General features: G+C 38.0%; 2 protein-coding genes across 4 annotated transcripts in view; one reads left to right on the forward strand and one right to left on the reverse strand.

Moving 5' to 3' along the window:
- The first annotated feature begins 2,641 nt into the window (after nucleotides 1–2,641).
- Nucleotides 2,642–7,729, forward strand: LOC306859736 (uncharacterized protein). The gene is made up of 2 exons (XM_079400962.1): nucleotides 2,642–3,752; nucleotides 6,837–7,729. Exon 1 carries the CDS (start codon nucleotides 2,878–2,880, stop codon nucleotides 3,493–3,495), a length of 618 nt encoding a protein of 205 aa, XP_079257088.1. The 5' UTR covers nucleotides 2,642–2,877; the 3' UTR covers nucleotides 3,496–3,752; nucleotides 6,837–7,729.
- Nucleotides 7,730–9,135: 1,406 nt separating this feature from the next.
- The window catches only part of LOC306859727 (histone deacetylase 7-like), an 82,573-nt gene continuing 68,850 nt past the window's right edge, over nucleotides 9,136–22,858 (reverse strand). For all 3 annotated transcript variants that reach the window (XM_079400947.1, XM_079400949.1, XM_079400948.1), the window contains exons 18-26: nucleotides 22,214–22,269; nucleotides 20,723–20,810; nucleotides 18,843–18,962; nucleotides 18,512–18,609; nucleotides 14,359–14,477; nucleotides 14,082–14,215; nucleotides 13,829–13,910; nucleotides 13,257–13,395; nucleotides 9,136–12,201 (exon numbers count right to left, since the gene is read on the reverse strand). In XM_079400947.1, coding sequence (XP_079257073.1) covers nucleotides 12,159–12,201; nucleotides 13,257–13,395; nucleotides 13,829–13,910; nucleotides 14,082–14,215; nucleotides 14,359–14,477; nucleotides 18,512–18,609; nucleotides 18,843–18,962; nucleotides 20,723–20,810; nucleotides 22,214–22,269 — 879 coding nt within the window. In that variant the 3' untranslated portion in view covers nucleotides 9,136–12,158. The remainder of the gene's footprint in view (nucleotides 12,202–13,256; nucleotides 13,396–13,828; nucleotides 13,911–14,081; nucleotides 14,216–14,358; nucleotides 14,478–18,511; nucleotides 18,610–18,842; nucleotides 18,963–20,722; nucleotides 20,811–22,213; nucleotides 22,270–22,858) is intronic.

The following is a 22,858-nucleotide window of genomic DNA, read 5'->3' on the forward strand; positions in this document are numbered from 1 at the left end:
TCCAGCCCCTGTTTTTCCTCAGACTCAAACAAAACACTAGCTAATAGTATGCTGATATGATTCTTTAAAATGTTTTATGTGAAACAAAATGTTGTACATTCAATGGTAACACTTTAGAATACCGTTTCTTACTTACTGCATAACTAATAAGGAGTTACTGAAGAACTAACAGGTAATGATTCATTAACACTTAGCGCACTACTGTTAACTACTATGGAAGATGTGTTAACTAATCAGTATGTAATACAATTTTATGATTGTGTTAAGTAACAGTTAGCTAAACAATAACTAATGTATTCTGTCACACCTCCTGAAGAACTACTATTAATTATCTACTAGTTAAGGTTCAATAAAAATAACTATGAAATAACTACTACTGAACAATTATACGCAAATAGTCACTATAATAATCAGGTTGTGGCCCACAAATCAAGTACTTGAGTAAAAGTACAGATACCCAATAAAATATTACTCCAGTAAAATTATAAGTAGGCCACTTAAGGACACTATAGTACCAACTTTGTTACAGTCTACTACTACTATTATTAGCCTATAATGGAAATGAAATATGCATTTTGTTTGCTGCACACCCAAAAGGACTCATTACTATAATTGTACATAACGAGGGGTGAGAACCAGAAGGGCGTAAGTGACATTTTGGGTGAAATGGATATATTTAATATATATATATATATACTGGCAAAAGTATACTGTCATCCATGAGTATACAAATTTTTATTATAAACGATTGAAATCAGTGCACAAAGTCAGATCAACCTATGGTAAGTTTTTGTTTTGGCCCTCCTGTAAAGTTAGTGAAATGTCACTTAAGCCTTTCTGGTTCTCACCCCTTATGTTTTTGCCTGTATGGTAAATAATTTCCTTGTTCTGTAGGAAATCTGCTTCGGAAAGAAACCGCAACTCAACTGTCTTGCCATAACTATCCAACTTACTACAGATACAGTACACTCTGTAAAATGGTGGTTTGTTAATTAATCAATTAATTTATTAATTTCTTTTCTGAAACACTGGGATGAAGCTGTTGGGTCATATTTGTTTTTTAGTCTTAGGTAGTTTTTGTGTTGTGTTAATGCCTAGTTAACGGCAGTTTCCCTGAGCCCAGCTCCCATATAAGTAATTAAATCCTTATTAATTACTAAAGGTTTCGCTATATTTTCACTTTAGAATAGGCCTATTCTTGCAGGTTCAAAATAAGTCCTGCATAATTATTTGATAATTATTTATTAATTACTAATGGGCTCCCTATGTTTTCACTTTAGAATACTGTTTCAGGTTCTAAGTAATTCTTGCGGAATTATCTAATAATCCTTTATTAATTACTAATGGGTTACCTGTATTTTCACTCTCCCTCAGTCCTTGCCTTACATACAGAAATTGAATTAATGGTAATATGGTATATGCTGAGGAGGCACACATACAGTACTTTATATAAAATATAAAAACTAAGGCAAGTTATCGCATGGCACTGGAGAGGTGGTGGGGTGCCTATCGGATGCTGATTTCTTACAAAACAAACTCGAAACAATTCACTATACAGGCAAACCTCTGTAAAATGTATTGCATTTATTAATATTGCATTTTCATACTGCTACTACTGCTAATAACATTTATATGAAAGGGTCACAACTCGATGTAATTGTGTATGACTGTTCATTAGTAGTTACTTCATAATTATTTTTATTGAACCTTAACTAGTAGATAATTAATAGTAGTTCTTCAGGAGGTGTGACAGAATACATTAGTTATTGTTTAGCTAACTGTTACTTAACACAATCATAAAATTGTATTACATACTGATTAGTTAACACATCTTCCTTAGTAGTTAACAGTAGTGCGCTAAGTGTTAATGAATCATTACCTGTTAGTTCTTCAGTAACTCCTTATTAGTTATGCAGTAAGTAAGAAACAGTATTCTAAAGTGTAACCCATTCAATAATCTTATGTGTTTATGTTCATGTTTATTTGAAACTATGTGCATGTGAGATGTGCACGTTTCCCACTAGCCTACAAGTAAATTCACTCACAGGTGAATATTCACGCACATACAATGAGCAATATACAAAAACTGACTCACAGTCCCACTTCTAAATGCAAGGACAGGTCTGAGAAATGCTCTTGTTCATAGACACTCAGTGATGTTTAGTTTTCACTCAGCATGTTCGAAATAAAGTTCAGTTTACCCTTGATAACCTCACCGTGCCATAAATCCAACAGAGAGACAGCATGAAACAGCATGCAAAACAGCAAGCCTGCTTCTCGGCTCCCTCCTATTGTCTGTCTTGGGCTGTGCTGGGGAAAAAAAGAGGAGGTGGAGGGTGCTGGAGTGGTGGAGGGGGTGTGTATGGACCGAAGGCTTGTTTCAGGAGAAATCTGGAACCAATATGCTTCAGACAATTTCAAGAAAACTCTACAGCAGAGTCTTTGCCGCCACCTTAGATCGCGGCCCCTTCCCTCTGGCTCTATCCTCCAATCGCGACGTGCATCGCCTTCCTGTTTCCTTTGAGCGGCTCCACCCCTCAACCAATCCACCTCTTAACCAATGGCTGATCAAAGTAGGGAGGGCTTTGGAAGACTTAGGCACTGGCCTTTATAAAAGACCTGACAACCAGATAGTGATTTTGAGTTTCAAGAACTGACCTAGAGCTACATGACGTACTGAGGAGACTGAGATTTTTACGAACCCAGATGAATGGCCGCATGATCTGGCACCTTCTTGAGTTCAGAAAAAGCACCTTCTCGCTTTTTGCTGTGATTTGTGTTGCTTTCCTTTAAAATTGTCCAAGGCAAAGAATTGGGCCACAAACAAAGAAGCGAAATAGGATAGAAGCACGGGATTGACAAGGACGACTGAGCGTCATGCGAGAGGAACAGTCTTGTGGTGACTTTCCCGAGGGTGGGGTCCTACCCAGTGAAGAGGAGCAAGAACGTCGCCCTAACAAGTGCCCTGTCGTTGTTGCGCCACCAACGGGTCCTCGAAAGCGGCTGACAGGTCCCAAGAAAGAGCCTGGCGGACCCCTAGCACAGGACGACAAGACGTCACTGGAGGGCCCGTCTACGCTCACTCCCTCCTGCCCCAAGCGGCCCAAGAGGGGTTCTCCTTCTTCCTCATCGACCTCTGTGGCCTCCTTAGTGCCCACCGTGAGCACGGTGTCACCTGTGCCCGGGCAACCGTTCGAGGACCTCCACACGCAACGGGTAATCGCTAACGTCAGGGAACGGCAGCGCACGCAGTCCCTAAACGACGCTTTCGCCTCGCTGCGGAAGATCATCCCCACGTTGCCTTCAGACAAACTGAGCAAGATTCAGATCCTCAAACTGGCTTCCAGATACATCGACTTTCTCTACCAGGTTCTCCAGAGCGATGAAATGGATGCCAAGCTGGCCAGTTGTAACTACCTGGCCCACGAAAGGCTGAGCTACGCCTTCTCCGTATGGAGGATGGAGGGCGCTTGGTCCATGTCCGCCACTCACTAGACGTTCACCCGTTCCTGATCCTACAGCTCTATACGACCCTCCAGATCCAACCAGCCTCTGAACTCTGAACCTGCATGCTGTCCCAGAGAAAGTGACTCTGATTATTAAATCTATCGCTGTCTGTCTACTAGCTATGGCTTCAAATTCACCAGCAACAGCCATTTGACTCCTGCTTCCATGACTTGACCCTCCCTAAAGCTGACCTCTGACCTTCCAACAACGATCTTTTCACTTTTTCTCAGAGCAACCCTCTACAGGTATGTCAGTGAAATGTTATGGCATATGGTAGCTGATATGAGCACATGGATCTGGTTTAGTTCAAGTTGTTGATCTGCAAGTTCACGCTTTATCACAAATATGAAAAAAGGACTTGCTCATTGATTACGGACTTGTTGGATTTATTTTATTACATAGGCTACATCATACAATCAGTGTTCAGTGAATTTAGGGGCGATATTTACCTTTGTTCCATTTATGGTGTATGTGGAATTATGGATAATCAAACATGCACCCAAAACAGTTGTTGAATTAATTCCACAGAGAATGCAGAGCGCATTCTCTTAGTAAATATATATATATATAGCAGAATTCATACAGACAGAGGCTGTACTGTATGCTGTTTTAAAAAGCGCTGATCGTGGAAGCGCTGTGCCCAGTTACAACAAACATCAAGTTAAGATATTACTTTTAATAATATAACAATCTGTAAGGGTATTAACACCTAAAGGTTTTTTTCAGGGGTTTGTTGTTACTGCCTCCTGGCCCTTATTGTGGCTTGGGCAGCACTGGAACAGAACTTGTTTTTGTGGCTGGACCTTTAACCAGCTGGGGTAGCTCTCACCCGCTGAACTGATGCCATTGGTATAATGAACAGTTAACCTGTTTCAGAATCACATTTACACAGCAAATTCAACAGAATGAAAAAAAATGCACATTTATAAATTAAAAGTTTGTTCAATGCTGCGTAATAATTGTGCTAATATTTATCTTGACTGTATGGTAGACTCAAAATCTGGTTAAAGATCTGCAGGCATTAGAAGCAAACTGTTTGCAACAAAAACAAAACAAAAAACAGACAAGACATTACTTTTACGATAGCTGTCTGAGGGAGGATATTTTTACAATGTGCTGGATATTGTCCATTTAATAATTCTTTGCAGAAATAATCTGATCTAAACGTTGTACTCATTTATAATGGACTAAATGCTAACAATTTCAGATTAGGAATTTGTAACTTCAAACATATGTCAGTTGGTTTAAATGGAAAAAAAAAACAAAAAACGATTCCAACCCCAGGTTATTGGTATGAAAATGAAATGCATAAAAAACATGCTGTCTCAAGAATTTGTAAGATAATAGCCATTTTGAGAAGACATGAACATGAATGTGAAACTCCTCTTCCAAGATTCTGGAGTTTCCACTTATACACACCAAGAACGGATATTATTTTTATTCCCATTGACAAATTTATTCATGTCACGTGATCTATGTTTATTGTAAACATTTACTTTAAATACGACTCAGCACAAATTCCAGCTTGTGATATTCCACTGTTAAGGTTATCATACGCAGGCCTAGTAGCATAGCCTCTTCTTTGCATTTCATAGTATAGCCTTAACCACAAGTACATTTAAATATACTGCATGTAAGTATCATAAAAAAAAAAAAAAAAAAAGACAGACAGACAGACGTTTTTATGAAGTTATTGTCTGCATAATTTTGTGTTGGTCATGCATATTTATAACTAAATTTATGTATAACTATTTATATGTTAGTACACAGGTAATAACTATGTAATTAATATGTATTTAAAACAAGTATGTACTTATTTCACATTTTCCACCATGATGTCGTTCTGAGAACCAGGGGCCATGTGTTGCTGTTAAAGATAACCGGGAACAAAGAAAAATCATTAAAGGAAAAGAAAAGTGAGTGAACAGGAAGCAGGGAAAGGTGGAGAGGACTCTCCTATAGCCCACGGGTGTAAATCGCCCTCCCTCTGCCCTTCACGGGATCTCGTATCCAGTGTCGTGCAATCAGAGGCGACCGGGCCTAGACATGCAGGAACCTAATGATTGGAAACAGTTGTGGGGTGTTACAGAGGTGTGTGTGTGTGTGTAAGAGATACACGCCATACAACACACAAAAATACACACACTAATTCAGTTTGATGTTAACATATATGAAGAGGAAGATTTTCGTGGCTTATCGATGGTATTGATTTTTGGGCACTTCGAGAGTTGGGAAATATTGAGCTGGCATTGTGTAGTTTTAGGATGGTGAAATTCCCCTGTAAACGCAACTGAAACAAATATATTCTGCAACAGTTAGTTGAGCTCACGTCCAGACTAAATCTCTACACATTTTTCACATCTCTGCACTGAGTTTGGGAGAAAATGTGCTGTTAGAGTCTCTAGCTGTCATTGTAATCAAATAAACAAATACTTGATAAAAGTACAGGCAAGGGATGTGCAGAACTTACCCTGGCACCAATAGACATGACATGTATGCATTTTTCTGTGGAGCAGTTTCTTACATTCTGCATTTAAATGGAAAAATATTAGCAATACATTGTACACACTTTAAAACAAATCTTTGAAAATAAACCTATTACAATGCTTTTAGCCTCGATGGAGCTCCTAAACAACCAAAATCACAAATAACAAAAAACATCTTCAAAGACAAGTGAAGTTCAACTTTGTACCACTTTTATTAACCAGTTCTGGCAGTTGTCATAATCAATTAAAATTCCATCTTCAGGTATGGTTTTTTTAGTCATCCAGTCTTGATTGGCTGATTTGTGAAAAAATGTGAACTGTTAATGGAAACATAGTAATTATAGCTCTTTGTCAGGATTTATTTTGGGTTGTGGTTTCCTTGGACTAGTCGTATTCACCACATACTGTATTACTTTAGCAATGTCCTTCGTTTACGTGAGATGAGTCAACGTGTTTGCCGGTGCTCATGAGAATGATTCTTTCGCTTTAGGCTGAGATGACGTGCAGATTCTGATTGAGCAATTTAAATAAAGCTGTTTATGAAGTAATCCAGATCCAAACATCAAATACTTCCTCTCCTCAATGTTTCATGCAATATGTTTGCATAACCTTTACACCTTCACAAGTCCATTTTTAAATGATATGTGACAAATGCATTTTTTAAACAGCAAAATATTCCATGTAGACTTTATATATATATATATTTTTTTTTACCTCAAAAGCTATATGTGAACAACCCATGCATATACAAATCAAATATATACTGTCCATATAAATGTGTTAGTCATTTTGATTATCAAGCACATTTCTGACATGTTCTTCCCCTTCTGTCTGACTCAACAGTATACCACTATCCCAGAGGACATCATGCTTCAACTACAAGCCAACAATCTTTCCCTTCTTCTAATGGAGCAATACAACAAAATGCAAAAAATAAAATGACCCTCCACCATCCCTAGGAACTAAGATTGTTCAGATTATTCCACACGACTCTGATTCAAACTCTGGAAATGACTCTGATTGAGTGGCAGAGTGCTGATTTGAGACCAGCGTTCATTGACTTTGATTATGTATGGACCCGCAGAGGCAGACACTGACTGACATAAGGACTCTACACTTATAGCCAACCTATACCAGCTAGCCTGATGGAAAAATGCTACGTAGACTCACTATATTACCTGATATACAGAGCTGATCATTTCAGAGTTGTTGCGCTTGTCATTTATGCTGTATATTAGCCAACATTATTGCTTCTGTGACAGTGTAACAATTGTGTCATGGTATATACCACATTCGTTGTTACGTTTAAAAAAAAATAAAGCTGTAAGATTAATTCTGCAAAATGACTTGGTGATTAGCAAATGCATTAAAGGGATAGTTCACCCAAAAATTCTGTCATTAATTACTCACCCTCATGTTGTTCCAAACCCATGTTGTACAAACTTCGTTCATCTTCAGAACAAAAATGTTGATATTTTTTCGATGAAATCCGAGAGCTTTCTGAAACTGCATAGACAGCAACACAACTACCACGTTCAAGGCTACTTTTTATACTCAAAGAAAAAATGTTCTTCTCTTCCATGTCAGTCTTCAACGTTCATGAGAGTTCATCGTCTGTATATTCTGGTTCGAATAAGTCATCCTTCTCTGTCGAAATCGTAAGATATGTTTACGAAGACTGTTTTATGTTTTACGCAGTGTATCCACGTTCACTGAAAAAAATGATTCATTGACTTATTTTTTTAAGGTAAGTGGTTGCAATCAATTTATTTTAGCTACATTTAAATAAACTAATTTAGGTGACTAACTTTCAACATATATATACATTTAATTAAATGTAGCTAAAATAAATAGTTTGCGACCACTTACCTTAAACATTTTTTTTCAGTGTTCAGCAGCACCACACACATGCATCACGATTCTCTCGGCGAAGACTGACCCAGAAGAGAAGAAATCGTTAAATAATGTCCTTATTTGAATAAAGTCATTATTTATTATTCTTTGCGAACAAAAGGTATTTTCGTAACTTCATGGAATTGAGGTTGATCCACTGATGTCACATGGGCTATTTTAATGATGTCTTTACTAGCTTTCTGGGCTTTGAACGTGGTAGTTGTGTTCCTATCTATGGAGGGCCAGAAAGCTCTCGGATTTCATCAAAACTATCTTAATTTGTGTTCCGAAGATGAACGAAGGTCTTACAGGTTTGGAACGACATGATGGCGAGTAATTAATGACATCATTTTCATTTTTGAGTGAAGTACCACGTTACGTTAAAGTTATGAGATGTACTTATTTATGCCTTTTAGTGCTATAAAAAAAGTCATTTAACAAATTAGAAATTGAAAAACCCCAGAAATGAACCTAAAAAGATTTAAGTAATAGATCAAGGTGTTTTTGTTCTGCTCATACAAATTCTTTAGAATCCAGACACCGCTAATTAGTTAATTAGAATAAAATGTCAGCTGAACTTGGTTTGCACATAAACTTGGCATTATCCTTTTTAGTTCGAGGCTTCAATAAATATATGTCTGGTTGGCAAGAAATAAGACAGACTGCCTCACCACAAGAGTGCCACGTTCTGCTGTTTAGTACGTGTAATTAGGTAAAGCAATTACGAGATGTATGTTTGAAGCAAAGTGCAAAACACACGGCCATAGTGGCCCAAACTAAAGCAGAAGCCTAAACGTTTTAGAAGAAACCAGTGACCAGATGAACCACTGACCAGTATGGGCAATCTAGTGGCTTCAGGCCAGTCATTAATCAAGTATTTCAGATTTCTTTGATTGTGTGCATGTGCAATATTTAATTGTACTCATTCATTTTTATATGCTTCAACAGATGCACCTTTGAAAATGTATCATGACACCATAAAGCTAAAGTCAAAATATGGCATCTTTAAACAGTACGAGATGTTAGAGTAAGCTTTTTTATTTTGAAGAATTTAGTGGCTTTTCCCAAGTTTTACAAGTTAGTAATAACATCAGCAGCAGCAGCTGTTTTGCTGGAAAATGCATTGTATTCATTTCCAGCAGGGACTATAGTTATCTTATATTTTTCTAACAGCACTGCTATGCTAAAATAAAAAGAGCATGCTGTAGATCTGAGTGAATGTTTCTCAATTAATAGAAAACAAATGGATGTGTGCGAATGGATTTGATTTATTTCTTTCAGCTCGCTGGTATTTGATGTTCAGACAATATAAGCAGCAGAATAGAGCGTACACATAAAAATGACAAAGCCGAATGAAATTCAGGCAAACAAAAAATGCTTTTCTTTTTAATTAGGAAGATAGAAACAGTACAAAATAGGCATTCTTTTCTATACACAGAAATAAAAGAAATGGGAAATAAACAAGGGAATCGTTAAGTACATGAAGATTCGAAAACATTATTTCTGTTATGCTTTGTTAAACAGATCCAGTTAGTGGGGTCGACAGGTAAAGTACTTCAAGGCACGTAGGTGAAGTCTTTTGGTCGTAGGAAACTATTTACATTGTCCATACAAGGAATAAATGACTTAAGACGAATTAAGACGGCGCTGGTATGCTTTTACACGAGCGATGACGACAGCACACGCTCTCCATTTTACTTCATAAAGGGTTCGGAGAGACGAGAGAATACAAGCGCTTTGAGAGGTATATCAAAACAGTACAAATGCACAAAGCTATTGTAAAAATACACCACTAAAACAGAACTGTATGTAAGACGCATATCAGTGTCCAAACTGCATCGGAATGTCAAGATCTGTTTGTAGTCACAGTCCTGAAACTGTCGCTAAGTGCTGTCGAATTGGTCACTAACCAAGTCGCTTTCAATCTGTCTGAAGATTAACAGGCATGTTTTGTTGATGGTGACATGCAAGTGCACTGTTTGAAGTACTATAAATATGCAGCAAGACCGCCGCTAGTTCTGAGCGATTGATTAGCTATGACTTCATTAATGAGTGAACGTCTGCATCTGCTCTATTTTACAACAGTCTTCATGGGGGTCTGATGGGTAAAGGCTACCCAGGGTCTTCATGAAACCTCACAAAACATCGATAAATGGATGGTGCTATTTACATGGAATCGTAGAACTATCCACAGTGGTTTGGTAAAAGGCAAGAAAGGGATGAATTAAAGACTTGTTGGTCGGGCAGGTGCTGGGCACTTGTATCTGCAGCATTACAGAAAAATCGCACAAGGAATGCCTCTATTTTCGTTCCACGTGTTCGTAATAACAGCAAACTGCCAGGTCACGATTGTTTCTTGTAGTGAACGCAGGAAAGCATGTTAACGTGTGAATTTGGTTGTGAATGCAGAGGTAAAGGGTTGTGTCAATGAATATCGATAGCCGTCGGGGCGTTCATTAAGCCAAAAGCATAACGCAAAAGTCAAACAAGCACCATGAACTGTGCTACTAGTCAAATGTAACGTCCCAACCGGTGACCATCCAGATGGCATTAACGTTGAGATACTGATACAGCATGTGGTACAGCAATATTTTCAGCGCAATATTTTTGGAGGTTTGGCCCATCGGGATTATGCAACTAGACATTTTTGTTTAGAAATGATATGGTTTTTGAAACCGAACATGTTGGTGAGTGGCACAGTATTTAAAGAGGTCTGTGTGTGAGGTCTTCTGGTGTGATATTAATTTCGGTTCATTGATGATGGTGTAAATGTGAATCCCAGCGGCTGAGAGACATATTTAATATCACTATAAACTTCATCCACACAACTGGTGTGAATTAGACATCTATGGGGCTGTGGAAAACAGAACGCCATCCAAAAACAATGCATCCCTCATAAAAATAAAAAAAAAAGCCAGTAAGTGTGCAGCAATGAAAGAAAATCATCAACTGCGCACCAACTTGAGACATGTCTTCTCCACAGGTTAACAGGCTGGTCATTTCCCTCGTCCAAAACAACAACGATCAGTGAAAACTACAGACAATTGTGTTATAAAAGAATTTTACACACTGCCATTAAAGTGGCCGCGAGAGCCCATTCAAATGTCGTTTTGCGCTTTTGCTTGTGGTCAATCGAGGTTTGATTGTGAGAACAGAACAGACAAAAGATATGATTGATAGATACACAAGCACACACATATAAACATCATATTCAAATTAGTTTGGTCTAAAACGAGACTGAGCTACTTTGCTTTACAGTTAGTCTAGGGAAAGCTTAAGCACTTCCTGTGTCCACGATATTAACTGTACAGTGGTCATAAGGATGCGACGTGTGCACAGAAATATGGGCGTATATGTGTGTTTTTTTGGGTGGGTGTGTGCAGTAATCTTGCTCATAGCTGGTTTGTCCCTCTGGCCTTTAAAAACATGAGGCATTAAATCAGATACACAAAATCAGTACAAATAAGTATCTCGAAGTATTCAAGTTTACAGCCTTCATGCTGGGAATGCAGGTAGAATGTAACTGAACTTGACAAGAATGCAACTGTTTTTGCTTCACTTTAAAAAAATATGAACGTTAAGCGTAAAACTAGATAGAGAATTAGATCTTTCTTTTCCCAGAGGTTTGAAAAATTTCACGGTTCACATTATGGAATGCACAGTGCAAAAAAAAAAAAAAAAAATTACGATTCATAAAACCCACAGTTGTCAAGATCGTTTTCTTCTTTAGTGGTTAAATTGGTTAATAGTAATGACATCACAGAGTGAAGCCACTTTGTGGTTGCCAGGTGCAAGGAAACCCCTTATTTTCTCTGAGCACAGTCCTCTTGTCAGGGGTAGTAAAGTGGGCTGCCTTTAAAAAAGGTTAAATAATCCTCAACCGTTCCTGCAAATCTGCTTTCGCATCTCCAGCTAAAGTAAATGGTCTCTTTTGAGGCACCGGAGGTGAATATTTGAGTGACTGGAATCCTTCAGCGCATTCTTTTAGTGAATGTTAAAAACACACTCGTGCGTCCTAGTGTGTTTGTTTGTGTGGTACGTGAATGGAGAAGATGACGTGGATCCCAGAGCCCCGGCAGAACTGTAGCTGCGGGTTGTTAGCTTAGCAGCGCTGCGCTGGTGGTCAGTGTTGAGGTGGTGTCTTGGGGGAGGAGCCATGATGAGGAAGCCACGCCCCCACCCGAGGCACTGCTGGTCTTGAGGCACGGCTCGATCACACGGTGTGGAGTGCCATTTGGTACTGGACAGTTTTCAGACGCATAAAGACCTGGTTTAAAGGGAGTCGTCATCGTGCTCCATGGGTTCATCAGCAAGGCTGTAAAAAAATGAGGTTTGTGTTTAGCATCGAACAACCAGCATATGGTTTTTATGCTCAACAATGCAACAAAAGCTCTGAAGCCCAGCACAGATTAGAAGAGAAACAAGCACCTGTGAAAACATTAACATGAAATGGATTACAGATTAGCCCCTTTCTGAAAAAACAAATCTTGTAGGAAAATTTGGCTTTACCTGAATTAAACTGAGTAAATTCGGTAGAATGCAGCTGTCATATTATAGTATTATTTGTATACTATCATAGTTTTCTTAATATTTTGAATTATGAATTAGTCTTTTTTTATATAAATATTACTATTAAAGTTTATTTTTATTTCAGTTGTAGTTTTTATCACCAGTTCTCATTTTTCATGTTGCCAAGGCACAATTTCTAATTTTTTAATCTAATTTTCGATCTTATATTTATATTTCAGCTTTACTTAATGGGGTCATCGGATGAAAAATTCACTTTTACATGTTGTGTCATCAGTTTCAATGCTGGAGCAGTTGTAGACAAGAATGGCTCCTAAGAGATTGAGGTGTTTTGTTGTTGGTTGTAATAATGAACATAGCAGTCGTAATTTTCTCCCGACATCTGAGCCACTGAAGATGCAGTGGATTACCTTTGTTTCTGAAGGCAATGCGCCCCCAATCTAGCTGTTCGCGTCAATCATTCATGATTCAGCCTCACCTCCAGAAGAAGTGAGTATAATTTTTTTTATGAATCTTTTTTCTTTTTTTAATGAATTTGCAAATCGCCTGTCCTTATAATATGTAGGTGAAAAGGGTGTTGTTTCACTATTATTGAGATAGTTTAACCACAGTATGTTATAGACTTTTCATTAAAACCTTAAAGAATCATATCGACTTGTTGAAAATGGGCTTCCGATGACCCCTTTAATAAAAATTTTTAATATTTTTAGTTAATAATAATAGCCTTGGTCACACTGAAATTTACAGAACAAATTGTGTACAAAACAGAACAGGATTGAGCATTATAGAGGAGTGGCAAATAGTATTAATTGCATTTAGCACAATTTCTTCATCAGATCTCACCTTTTGTTGGTCAAGACCCCCACGGAGAGGGACGCCATCGCATTCACTGTGTCCGTTTCCTCACAGTCTTTCCTCTGGGCACCCATAAACGACATCCCCACTGTGCCCATCAACGGCTTCAGTGACGACCAATACTGACCTGAGACAGAAATGTCAGAATTAACAGACAGGACTAAATTATGACATAATTTACCAGTCCTTATGAATCAATGCACACTTTTGTGGTCAGAAAAAAGCAGCTTGGACATTCTGCATTTCTTTTTGTGTTCAGGTTACAGGTTTTAAAATGTGAATTACGAGTCTTAACAACAATGTTGAAAACTGTAAATAGACGCAGGCAGATAATGTCAGTAGCACACAGAAAGCATTAGAGAAGTAGTGAACGCCACGTAGTGCATCCCATACCGTTGTTTTTATAGGAATATTTTGGCAGAGCAGGAACCATGTGGTGAAACAACGACGATCATGATTATAATTAATTGCAAAGAATTAAACAAATGTGTGCTACCAGGAAGCCAGTGCATTTCAGGATAATTAGAGGCAGATTGGGACGAGGAGCGAGAGAGACTCACTCTGTATTTGTAGCACTCTCTGGAGTGAAAGCACTCCGTTGGCATTGGGCGTCTGCAGGAGAGTCGACTCAGGAAGAAGTTCCTAAGAGAAAACGAGATGAAAAAGGGTGTTTTTGTTTTTCCTTTAAAACAAAGAGCACGTCATATGAGACTTTGCCAGAAAAGTCATGTTAACACCCTTACATAACAAGAGTGCTGATTATTCGTTACCAGCAATGGTATAACAGGTGTTTGCTTATGCATGAAATCTGACCTCCAGTCCCAGCAGAGCGCTGACACAGGCCTCAGAAGCATCACATATGGCTGTAAGGTCGTGACCTCCCTCTAATGCTAGAACCACGCGTCCTCCTGCTAACGTCATCAACTGCCGAGTCAAAAAGCCGAAACCTGTGGAGAGACCAATGGCAACATTACCACCACAATACATTTTCTGAGACTGTTTAAAAATGTATATAAATTAATTTCAATTTGAAGCTGTTTATAAGAATTTATATTTCATATGCAAGATAATATTTCAAGAAATATCCTACATTTAGCAGTGACTGTGTATCCTCCCAAAGGAGCAGGGTGTCCTTCTGCAGCGTCAAACCCTGAAGAGACCAACACGACGTCTGGGGAAAACTCCTGAGCAATGGGCATCACCACCGTCCTAAACATCAGAACAATGCATAAAAAAACATTCGGTTAATGTTAGGTTTGTGATAGCTGCACTTATAAGACTGCATTTTCTTTCAAAATCTTTATGCACAATGTTAAACCATAGTTAAATGGCTGGTTAATAGCTATCATTTCCTCATACTCATTCCAAACCCAAATGACCTTCTTTCTTTCATGGAATAAAGAAATTTAGATTATTATTAATAGATAATCTTCAGCTGTTAACCTGGATCACTAGTGAGTTGAACTCGAAAAATGAATCGTATCATTCATCGTTGCTATGAATGTGAATAATCTGAATTCATCAAAACAATCCAACTCACAAGAATGATTCGTTCTTACGTCTCTCTTGATCTCGCCAACCAAAGCCAGGGCAGATGTCAAGCTCGTCAGTTAATAACAAATCCGATTTTAGTCCATTTCTGGCTTCAGAAGACAGAATATAGTGCGCGTGTCACATGGACTGCATTTATGATACTTTATGGTGCTTTTGGGTCTTCTTTGAAGCTTGAAAATTCATTGCAATTACATGAAAAAAACAACCAAACTACATTCCCTAAAACATCTTCTCTTGTGTTCCACAAAATAAAGTCACGGGGCACAGTAAATTAATTTTCATTTTTTGGTCACATTTTATTTTAAAGTCCGATTCTCACTATTAACAAACCATTAACTATGACTTTTGCCTCAATAACCCCATAATTTGCTCCTTATTAATAGTTAGTAAGGTAATTAAGTTTAGGCATCGGGTAGGATTAGGGATGTAGAATATGGTCATGCAGAATATGTGCTTTATAGTAATAAACAGCCAATATGTTAATAATAGGCATGCTAATAAGCAACTAGTTAATAGTAAATTTACAATCCTAAAGTGTTACCAATTTTTCCATTAACTATTATTTTAAGCGGTCTTCTGGGGCATGAAAAATGCTTATTATGAATGCTGGTATTATAAAATACACTAATAATAAATATTTACATTTTCTATTAATAATGCTCAGATAAAACAATTTATCTTTAATTAGTACATTTTTTAAGAAGTTGATTTTGTAACATGCTGTTAAATAGTTTCAGATAGATTGTTTTGTCAGTTTAACATCAGTTCTGATCAAAGCCTTTCCAAAAATGTGAAAAACTTGGCCAAAAGACTCAAAAGAAGAAAAAGTCTATTGGCTTTCCTTTCATATTTGACAAATTCTACAAAAATTAAGCTGGCCAGAGCACAGCACGACAATCCCAGTGACTAAAGTATTTGAATTAGGTTCTGTTAATAACCGTCTCTCGCTCTCTCCTCCTTCCTCTTTTTCCTCGTCTCTCTCTTTCTTGTGCTCGGAGGACGCCTGCCCTGCCAGCGATTTCGCCTCTTGAGCGCATCACCGGCGAGTTCAAAGCAACCGCCGCTGCATCTGGTTCCCATTTGGAGCTTGTCGTTCTCCTCACGTCACTGACAGCCCGCCATCTGGGAGCCATTTGCCTTAATTGCCCAGGATCCTCGACTACCCCCCCCCCCTCTCCGCCTACCCTCACCGTTGTAACCAACTCCGCCTCCCCTCTAGACCAATAAAACTACCCACGCTCCCCTGTGTGGAGAGGAACAATTTTAGTTTGGGTGGAGGGAATGAGAGAGAGAGCGCAGCATTCATTAAAGACCAATAAAAGGACGAGAAAGAGTGTACAAGACACAGGAACACAGAGGCAGAACATTCCCAAAACGTTCAGTCCTGAAAGATCTTAAAGGTCCTTTTAGACGCCCACCCACTTTCACACAGGGATCCTGGTTAGCGTGTGGTTAGCAATGCCTCTCTGGACCGAAACCAAAATCCTGAAGCAGGCTTCCTTCAAAAAAAATGCTAAAAACGTTTAATAAAACCACCCACCGGCGGCAATTAAGTGGCATGTGGAAGTGGCCCAGCTTGAGTTTGATCCCAACACAATGAAAAAGCTGGGAATCATTTAAAGCCCTGCAAGCGTTTCAGACAACAATAAACACCTTGACTGGTGCAGGTTGGCAGACGGCAGAGGGGGAAGTCCAACTTAAAAGAGTGATCACAATATGATCAGGCTTCCAATCCCATGGTCTCAAGAACAAAGGAGAGAAACCAATGCAATAATGAAGGACGCCCATATGAAGAAGACCAGGTTCTTTGGCGAAACGTGATGGAAGGTCAAATGCTTCTTCCTGAACTCTGACCTGATGATAATCAGGCCATGTAAGGACTTTACAAGACATATAAAGTGCATTGTGGTGGGGTTGTGGTTAAACATCTGGACTGCGGAAGATCCTTGAATAGAAGAGTTGCTGGGTTTGCCAACAACATTGTGCATTTACATTTAGCAGACGCTTTTATCCAAAGCGACTTGCATTGCATTTAAGTTACAGTTTTTACATTTTATCAGCTCTTGCTTTCCCTGGGAATCGAATGCTAGCGCCATGCTCTGCTATTTGAGCTACAGGAAAGCATTGTGTCTTTGAAACAACGCTTAACACCAGCTTACTCTCAAGACAGCGTTTTCGGTTATTGTTGCATGTACAAAATACTAGCACGACCACAGACCATAAGGATTAATGCTAAATTATTATGTTTGCGAAATGAGGTGTGGAAACTAACAAGACCATTACAGATATGCAGAATCTTTTATTAGAAACACTAAAACCAAAATTAAATTTTGCATTTAGCCAAAAACCGAAACTAAAGCTGAAATTAAAGTTGGGGAAATAAAATTTGAGTAAGTGGGTAATTAATCCTGGTATGCTACTCAAGGCGTTATTTCCTCAGGTGATAAATCAAAACGGTTGCATGAACTGCTTAGACTAGTTAAAGTTTAAAGGGATAGTTCACCTTCGTTCGCTGGTCCCCATTTGAGGGAAAACACTAAGCAAGTCAATGGGGACTAGCAACTGGAGGTGAACTATCCCTTTAAAGTTATAGTTTACCCCAAAATGGACCAAACAGTTATTGGTCCCATTGACCTCCATAGTAGGGAAAGAAATTCTACGGAAGTCAATGGGGACCATCAACTGTTTGATTACCAGCGTTGTTCAAAATACATTATTTTGAGTTCAACATAAGAAACTCATACAGGTTTGGAGCGACAGGAGGGTAAATGATAACAAAATTTTCATTTTTGAATGAACTATCCCTTTTATAGGCCTGTTCATCCCAAGAATAAAAAGATAACTAAAATTATATTTGTGTACAGACCAAGGCACAATTAACGTTAAGCATGAGCTGCAGTGTTGTCATCTGCCACTTTAAATGCTTGAGCTGTTTAAAGCAGGATGGATTCTGATTGGCTGTCAATGTTTTTATCATTCAACAGCTAAAAAAGGCATAGTCTTAACATGGTGGTTATGTTTATGTAACTGGCTCCTGTTGAAATAGTTCTTCGGCAATAAATAAGCGATATTTCAGCTGAATTTTTTTTTTTTGGTCATTGTGAAGAGTGTCTACACTGCTCACATGTTTACTTGTTGTAGCGTATCCATGTTTTGTGCATAAAACAGACACTGACACAATCAAAGCATGCTCATTAAATGCCACAATTTTGTGGTTTCAGCCCTCCAAAAATTTCGACCGAAAGCAAAAATTGTTTGCTGCTTGGCTGCTTTTTGGTTGCTGGAATTTAGGTGCATCACAGATTTGTATATTATTACTAGACCTTACCCAACCCCTTCAGTCAGCAAATTCAATTTAATTAAATAATCACCGTATCTTCCAATTTATTCACTTATTATGAAACCAAAATGGATCCATATATCCAGATATGGCACAGTTTATATCAGGGATGTCCAGTCCTGCTCCTGGAGAGCCACTGTCCTGTAGAGTTTAGCTCCAACTCTAATAAAACACACCTGAACCAGCTAATCAAGGTCTTCAGGATGACTAGAAACTTCCAGACAAGTGTGTTGGAGCAGGAGCTCCAGGAGCAGGATTGGACACCCCTGGTTTCCACTCAGTACTGTCCCTATTGAATTGTTCCCCTCAGTTAGTTTAAATCAGCAAATGAACCAAGTGAAACTAATACCTGAAGGCAGCCAGGTACTCAGCATCGCCCATGGGAGGTTCCAGACCACCGGTCCACGCCACATTAACGTTGAAACCCTCACCGGCACCAGAACCCACCTGGGACAAATCAAACACGGCACTGCTGTTAAACATTGAAAACCCTCCTCTTACTGTGATCCTTTTGTGCTGAAGGCCATGATGCAACCAGTTCTGGTTTGGAACACAGTTGCACAAGTGTGACAGATTGAAACCCTTGAGTCAAAGAGTTTTTTTGTGAGCTTATAGTGTTTCACAGCAATAAACAAACCAAGGAGTGTTGTATTTGCTTGTATGTTTCTCTGCGTACTAACCTCCGCAGGTCCACCACTCCCGGGGAAGAAGTTTCCATTATCATAGCGATGGAGAGAAATGTAGAGGACGCTGGGGTCATTGTAGAAGATTTCCTGGGTGCCGTTGCCATGATGAACATCCTGAATGATTGATGAAACATAATCAGGTTACATAATCATTTAGGTTAAGATGTTTAACATTTGTTAGCTTTTAATGGTAGCATTTTGGATGTTGTTCAGTTAACATTAGCATCACCTTTGTTTTTGGTTTAGAAGGACGAAAAAAGACCAAAATCTGGAAGTGATTTGATTCAGTGACTGATAAACTCAATCAATTCAGCTTGTTAACCAATACAGTTTAGTACCTCAGATTCAAATCAGTTCAATTGATTCATTAGAACAATATGTTGAAACAGGCTTTCCTCAAATATCCCAGAATAATTGAAGCGTTTTTGCAGTAATCATCTAGCATTGACGGCCAACTATACATAGTGTACTGGCGATGTATTTGTTATAAGAGAATATTAGTTGTTTTTTTGCCGATATAATCTACCACTATTGGATATTTAATTTAAATAAATTGTTCTCTTTTGTCATACTGTATGCCACACTGTTGTGCTGCATTTGTTAATAAACTCTTGATAGCTGTTTTATTGTTTTAATTTGCATAATATGGATAGTGTAAATTGAAGAGACATAATTGTATGGGTTTCATGCTTACTTGCATAATAGGCGTCAGTATGTTGTATACCAAGGTATTCAGTCTGATTACTCGATTGTTGAAAAAGGTGTTCCTCAAGGTTCTACTCTAGGTCCACTACTTTTTTTCTGTTTTATTAACGATTTATCTCAAATATGTTTAAACTGCTCTGTACATCTCTATGCTGATGACACTGTTAATTACAGCACTAATTCTGATCTGTCGCAAATCCAGAACTCTTTAAAATCTGATTTTAATCTGGTTCAAAAATGGTTTCATAACAATAAATCTTGCTGTATGTTATTTGGCACACGTTGGTGCCTTTCTTTTTCTTTTGATTTGAATATTGCTTTTGATGATGGTTTATCTCTTGAGGCTGTTGATTCATTTACATATCTTGGTTTTTGGATTAACCCTGAACTTACTTTCAAGCTTCATACTGATTATATTGTTAACAGAACATATGGTTGTTTGCGCTTACTTTATCATTCAATTACTTGTCAAGTTAGGAAAATAATTATTTCTCATGTTATATTACCTATTATTGATTATGCCAATATACTTATTTGAAGCCTCTCAATGTGGTTTATGACTATAAGGTGTCCATATCGTACTCATCATGCTTAATTGGTTACACCCTAAATCAAGAAGACAATTTCATTGGTTTCAGTTTATTTTTAAATGTTTTTATTATGATTGTCCTTGGTATCTGAAACAGTATTTGATTCCATATAGATCTTCTTATTCACTTAGACATCTGCAATTTCCTTTTTTTCTGTGTTCCCAGGATTTTTAGTGATGCCGGACGCATGTCTTTTCGATATAACGCTCCTTCCGATTGGAATAATCTTCCCCAATCTTTGAGATCTGTTACTTCCTTTATTGCTTTAGGTCATTTCTATTTTCTCATGTTAAATTAACTAGTGTACGCTTGTACGTTTTCTTATGTTGATTTTGTTTATGTATGACTTTTTTTAATAATCCTGCTGTGGGTGTGGGGGATTGGTTGAGCATGTCTTCGAGTTTGTGTATGTGTTGCGTACATGTTTTGCATGGTTGTTTTGTTTATGTTGTAATATTTTGTTTTTGGACCCCCTTGAAAATGAGATGTTACATCTCAAGGGTCTATCCTCTCAATAAATTCAAATCTGCAAGAATTCACAGGTCTAGAACTAAAATTGGCTGAGTTTAGAGCTCTCACCCAATCAACGATGAGGATTTTACTGGCGCTGAGCTTCTGCTGGAGCTGCTTAGCAGCAATCGCCACCGAGTTGAAGAAACAAAAACCCCTGAGAGAGAGAAAGAGATAAAGTAAGGCATCCAACCACATTAAATGCCAGAGGATTTGGAAATGGAACAACAAAACTATGTAGTAAGCAAACAAATATTCTCACGCAACTGAACTCAGCGGATGTGCTGTTAGTATTTTTAACTGTAACTTCTTGAGGTAATCTAAAAGCATTTAAATGCCGTCCATATACACAAATAATAAACATATGGAAACTTCCAGCAGATGATTAGATATGCACTGGGAAGTAAGGGAGCGAGGTGAAACGCTGTGAAATTTGGAAAGAGCGAACTCAGCAGGCTAATAACTGCTAAAATAAATCAGCGTCTTTCCTCCCGCTCCCTCCAAACCTTCATTATCAAGCCATAAATATCCACACACACAGACAGGCGTGCTGACGCTCCACACACACACACACACACTCGCCGAACGCGAGGTGACAGAGTGCACACATGCAAACACAACACCCACGTCACAAACACACCGCTCGAATCCACACTCCAAAGCATGCCATCAACACACATGTACAGGAAGAAGAATTTCACTTCATGACCACAATAAACAGAGCCAAACTCACATGCACAACATACTCTATACAGGATTATTCTAGTTAACTAAAACTAAAATCATTACATTTTTCTTTATAAAAAATAAATGTGAAATAAATTCTTGTCCAATTCTTGCTATTAATAAACCATTAACTATGATTTTTACTTCAATAAAATCCTAATTTGCTGCTTATTAATAATTAGTAAAGTGGTTGGCAAGTTTGGGTAGGATTAAGGGTGTAGAATATGGTCATGCAGAATATGGGCTTTATAAACAGCCAATATGTTAATAATAGACATGCTAATAAGCAACGTTAATAGTGAGAAATACCAATAAAAAACAAAATTCCAAGGCATCATTTCTCCTTTTCACTACATGTACTAAAATAACTACAACTAAAACTAAAATAAAAATGAATAAAAACTATGCAGACATTTTTAAAATAAAAAAAGTGCAAAACTACAACAGGATTTTAACTAAAATTAAGAGGAAAGCAGAAAATATAAAATTATGATTAGCTTTGAAACTAATATTAGTCTCAATGGTCATAAAAATAACTCTACCAACTACCTAGTGCCTATATATTTATTATTATTATTAATTTAATTAAAATGTTTGACTTATTTTATTTTAATTTGTATTTATTGTATGCATTTATTTTATCTGAAGGACTTTATAGTAGTGGAAAGCAGACAGAAAGTCACGCAGCAAGAGAGATAGAACGAAAAAAAATGATAGAAACATGACGCAGGCCAGGCTCGAACCTGCAACCACCACTAGATGCACATCCCTAAACAAGCTCGAAAACATTATGTACAGAGGCATTTGTGTATGTAATAGCCTAGGCAGACTTACATGGGGTTTGACGGGTCTGCGTGATGTCCTGGTGGCCTAACCACAGCAAAGCCGTTCTGAAACATTGAAACCAACATGTCATTAACTCCGCATTTACCAGTCCCCTCTCACACAGAAACCATGTTTTCACCAAACTGCTTCAACAAGCAGGCCTCCGCTTTCAGTTATAGCAATAAAGCCGTTTCCCTGAAACATCCCCTATAACCTTCATTAAGTTTAATTACCAGCAGGGGACTTGAGTGATTGAACTATTCTGTTATGGTCGTTACAGTTTTCCACGTCTTAATCAGCTTGATCTGGTCGGTTTGCTACTTGGTTAATTTTTATTTGACGCAACGTTAATTACAAAGACCCTCTGAAGGAAATGAGTACTTGATTCTGATTGGTTGAAACGTGGTCTAAGAGTTTTGACTGAAGATGCATTTGTGTCATGTCAGAACTACAATAAATAGTTATAGAAGACTCATTTCATTTCAATATTTTACCAAAAATGCCAAAATGCTACACATACACATGCTACACACTATAGCCAGTGGTAGTTAGTGTGGTTTCTTTTTTCAGTGCATTGTGAGAGGTAAATTAATGCAAAGCATTTCACTCTGGAGCTTAAGTTCTGTGTCTAAGGAAGTAATTATCTCAGAGTTG

Source organism: Barbus barbus, assembly GCF_936440315.1.
Source record: "Barbus barbus genome assembly, chromosome: 40".
NCBI lineage: Eukaryota > Metazoa > Chordata > Actinopteri > Cypriniformes > Cyprinidae > Barbus > Barbus barbus.

Bases quoted from the DNA above. Each gene is read 5' to 3' on its own strand.
- LOC306859736 (XM_079400962.1), top strand. From the start codon at position 2,878: ATGCGAGAGGAACAGTCTTGTGGTGACTTTCCCGAGGGTGGGGTCCTA.